The following is a 4,709-nucleotide window of genomic DNA, read 5'->3' as shown; positions in this document are numbered from 1 at the left end:
CACTGTCAGACAGCCTATAAACGACTCAACGGTGGCTGAAAGAATGAATGCTGTGCTTGCAATTCTCAGTTTTTATACGGCTCAGATCATCAATTTCTAAAGATTAATTGGAATGTTTGTAATAGTGTAATAGGTTCACCAAATAAACTACCAGCAAAGATACCAGTGTGCGGTGATTCATCCTTCATTTACTTGGATTACTCTTACTGCACATCACCAGCACCTGAACAGTGGTTGTGCACAGTAGGGGTGGGCGATATGGGAAAAAAATTGTATCACGATATTTTTGCATGAGATCACGATTTCGATATTTTATCACGATATTCAAAAAAAAAAAAAAAAAAAAAACGGGGCTACAAAGCTTTCTTTCTCAGAAGATTTTAATGAACGATATTGCAAACATTGTAAACAAAATAAAATGTAAAAAACACAGCGCTGATAAAGTGCACTATTGAAATATGATTCAAAACAACAAAATAAAAGTGAAGACTACTAAGTCTGTAAAATCACTGGGACAAAGTGAGAAACACTGTGATAAACTAAACATCCCAACTGATGAAGTAAACATTCTCACTGATAAAAATGAACATCATTCTGATAAAAAGAACATTCTCACTCTGATAAAGTGCATTCTCTTAGAATATAAAAAAGAAAGTAAAATATGAAATGTTCAAGTACACAAACTGTTGCTGGCTATATTCACATGATTTAAAATCAACTTACATGATTATCAAAATAACAAAATCGCTTTAAAAAAATGTCCAAAGCAAAAAGTAGTGCAACACTCTAGTGCAAAGAAATATCAGGGTGCTCCTCCTGATAAAGAGGGGAAATTCAGTTTCCCCGTCACAGATTTTTTGACAGAAAAATCAATTTGTCCACCTTGTCTGGCTTTAGAGTAGCCCTTTGACAAGTCACGATGTTCCCACCTGTGCTGAACACTCTCTCCGAGGGAGAGCTTGTGGCTGGGATGCACAGGTATTTCTGCGCTAGTTTGCTTACTCTGGGAAAATTTACCTCGTGGACTTTCCACCATTCCAGAGGATCCATCTCACTGTCTGCATTTGGGGTGGAAAGATAGGCCTTCATTTCAGCCTCGATTACCTCTCTCAGAGATGGGGTGGGACCTGTTGTGTCAGCTGCAGAACCTGAGGTTTTGAAAAGGCTTCCTAATGTTTTTTTCTTTGCCTTCTTTGGTGGGGGTTGGTATTCTGTCTCAGGATCATTCTGTGAAGTGGAGGTGGGCAGTGAATGCTGTTGTGTGCTCAATAAGCACTCGATCTCAGAAACAGCTCTGGCTTGTATTTCCTCCGTCTTTTCTGTAGCAATGTACTGCCTCTTGAACCTGGGGTCCACAAGCGAAGCCATGTCGAGCAGTGCATCAGTGGTGGGGTCCTGATACTTGTCGTTGAGGTAGCTCAGGATTGTTGTCCTCATTGTGTTAGTCAGCTCTATGTCCTCTTCACTTGGCTCGAGGATGTTCACTTTGAGCAGGTGCAGGACTGGCTTCACATATGACACGCTCACGTAATCCTCCCCAGACAGCGCATCAGTGAAGTCCCTCAGAGGGCCGAGGGCCTTCTTCACACATTCCATGACCTCAACATCTTGCCATGATGGAGCCAACTGCCGCGTCTTCCTGTCAGCTTTGAGGACCTGGGAGATGGCACTTTCTTGCTCCAACACCCTCTCCATCATGGCAAGTCTGGATCCCCATCTGGTTGGTGACTCTGTTTTGAGTTTCTTTTGTGGGAGTTTCAGCTCTGTTTGAGTTTGAGCCAAATCCCTCTTCTTCTTCCAGCTGAAGGAGAATGCACTGACCACTTTTTTTGCAGACAGATGTCACACGAACAACTCGATGGTCTTTGGCACTGTTTTCTACAAAAGAAGAGCACACAATATTTCATTTTAAAAACCAGCCCAGATGCAATGACAGAACTAAACCAAAATAACAAAATGAACATTTTAATCTGCCATTAATTATTAACATGAAAGTGTTGCAATGCTCACATTTTTCATTCAGAATTATTTATTTATCATCATCATCATGATCATCATCACATGTTAATAATAATTGTATTATTATTATTGTTATCATATGTGAAGAAACATTTAATCATAGAAATCCCAACAGTTTTTTTTTAATAATCTGTTCCAGATAAATATTGAAAACATTTTAACAGACATGCATTATTCATGTATTAAGTTTAGTTCTACTCACCAATGGCTAGATGCAGCCTATGCCCAAAGCAGGGAAGACGAGTCCAGTTGTTAAGTTGGAGGGCCTTCACCATGTTGGCCCCACTGTCTGTAGTCATGCAGGTCATGTTCTCCTCACGGAGTCCCCAACTTTCTAGTGAGTCCCTCAGTTCTTGCGCGATGAGCTCCCCCGTGTGATCATCTGGGAAGTACGTTGCTTGCAGAGTCGCACTGCAGAGCTTCCAGTTATCGATATAGTGAATGGTCAAGCTTAAATAAGGCTCGGATGTGCGGCTAGACCACAGGTCACTGGTTGTTGCAAAGAACTGCACTTTTTGAATTTTGTGTCCCAGCTTCTCTCTGCACTCTGTGTATAAACGTGGCATTGCAGTGTTGGAAAAAAACTTCCTGCCTGGTATCGCATAGCGGGGGTCTAGGACTTTGATCAGGCGTTTAAATCCCTCGTTCTCCACTGTCGCGAAAGGGACCATGTCCTTAGCTAGATGGTATGTAATAGCGTCTGTTACCTCTCTCCACCGCTTACTGGTCTTATCATACGGGGTTCCTTTTTGAAATGCCTGGGTTAGAGTAGTTTGCTTTGGTGTTTCCACCGAGGCCGCAGCTTTGGAGGTGGCTGGCAGCGCCGCTCGCATCGTTTCACTTTCGGCATGTTCCTTGGGGTGCTTACTTTTCAAGTGCTTGAATAAATTCGTTGTACTGGCATCGGACGTTCTCACGTCTTCTCTGCACATCTTACATATCACGGACGTTTGTTCTTCATCAGTGGGAGAAAACCCGAACCAATTCCAGACTACAGAGGTGGATCTCCTCTTCTTAACCAACTCCTCCTCGGCTTGGCTTTCAGCCATGGTTGTCCACGCGGCTTTTAGCGCTTACAAACACAACATGGATGCGTGAAAGAAAGTATCAGGACACACAGCTCGCTGTGATTGGACAGTTCTATGCCTACGTCTGTCGCATCGGCGGGAACCAGCGTTAAACAGAAATAGCCTTGCGCGGTATGGCGATCTATACGATTTCTCAAATTTGGTAGATCGCCTACGATTCTCCACTCCTCCTCGTCTTTCACGGTATAATATCGTCAGATCGCACACCCCTAATGCACAGGGACGTTACTTTGAGTTTGTAATAGTGTGTTTGAATATAATGTCATTCTGAGCAGAGAGAGAGAGAGAGAGAAAATGAATTGTCAGCGTCTTTCTTTTCAGTCAGTCATCCAGTCATTTCCTCGTGCTTGTGAATGGCGGTTTCCTCCTCTTTCTGTTGAGCTAATTTATTGTACACCACACCACACCACAAGTCCCATCTCACTGAATTGGAGCTATTGTACAGAGAAGAAGCAAATTGTGACAAATAGGCCTAGCCTTTCACTGTGTGTGGGGGGGGGGCTTTGCCATTTCAGTAGCCTAATGAGATTCCCCTTTGAGAAAAACGGAAACACAGAATATGGCAGTACCATAAAGTGGTAGAAATATATATTTCCGCAATATAACAGTATTGATCTTGAAATGACAAACAGCCTGGCTCATTCATTTTTAATGTGCTTTCCCGAGATCTCAAACAGTGAAGCTAAATCTTAACAACTGTGGCATTGACTGAACCCATAGGGCAGGGCGGGGCTGGACTGGGATAGACAAATGACCCAGGCATTTTTGGCATGAAGCATTTTTTGGAGCACGGTCGGCCTGGTAGGCCGGTGCAGTAAGCTGTCGTTAGCTGAAGGTAAGTCGGCATCGCAGGGAGCTATAACACAGGAGTTAAGCAAAACACTTTAAAAAAATTTTTTTAAATTAAAATTTTTTTTTGGGGGGCCCCCGGCCCCTTTTTCCCCTTTTTTTAAAAAATTTTTTCCCAAAAAAAGGGGAAAAAAAATTGGGGGGGCCAAAACCCCCCCCGGGGGGGCCGGGGCCCCCTTTTTCCCCCCCCCTTTTTTTTTCCAAATTTCCCCTTTTTTTTGGGGGGGGGAATTTTTTCCCCCCCGTTTAAAAGGGGGGGGGGAAAAAAAAGGGGGGGGCCCCAAAATTTTTTAAAAATTTTTTAAAAAAATTTTCCCCCTTTTTTTTTTTTTATTTTTCCCCCCTTTTTGGGGGGTTAAGGTTTTAAAAATTTTTTTTTTTTTTTTTAAAAAGGGGGGGGGGGGGGAGGGGAAAAAAAAAAAGGGGAAAAAAAAATTTTTTCCCCCTTTTTTGTGGTTTTTTTTTTTTTTTTTAAAAAAAACCCCCAAAAAAAAAAAAAAAATTTTTTTTTTAAAAAAAATTTTTTTAAAAACCTTTTTTTTTTTTTTTTTTTTTCCTTTCCTTTTAAAAAAGTTTTTTAAAAAACCAAAAAAAGGGGTTTTTTAAAAGGGGGAAAAAAAAATTCCCCCTAAAAAATTTAAAAAAACCCCCCCAAGGGGAAAAATTTTTGGGCCCAAAAAAAACCCCCTTTTTTTTGCAATTAAACCCCTGGGGGGGGAAAAAAAAAAAAAAAAAAAACCCCCTTTTAAAAAA

At 41.5% G+C, this 4,709-nt stretch overlaps 1 protein-coding gene across 1 annotated transcript; it reads right to left on the bottom strand.

Annotated features, from left to right (window-relative positions):
- Nucleotides 1–469: 469 nt before the first annotated feature.
- Nucleotides 470–2,031, bottom strand: LOC134445242 (E3 SUMO-protein ligase ZBED1-like). The gene has a single exon (XM_063194318.1). The coding sequence runs from the start codon at nucleotides 1,696–1,698 to the stop codon at nucleotides 847–849; it is 852 nt and encodes a 283-aa protein (XP_063050388.1). The 5' UTR covers nucleotides 1,699–2,031; the 3' UTR covers nucleotides 470–846.
- Between the last annotated feature and the right edge of the window lie 2,678 nt (nucleotides 2,032–4,709).

The sequence above is a fragment of the Engraulis encrasicolus genome, chromosome 3 (genome assembly GCF_034702125.1).
Source record: "Engraulis encrasicolus isolate BLACKSEA-1 chromosome 3, IST_EnEncr_1.0, whole genome shotgun sequence".
Classification (NCBI taxonomy): Eukaryota; Metazoa; Chordata; class Actinopteri; order Clupeiformes; family Engraulidae; genus Engraulis; species Engraulis encrasicolus.
Note: the sequence above shows the minus strand (reverse complement) of the source record. Positions and strands in the feature narration are given on the sequence as shown.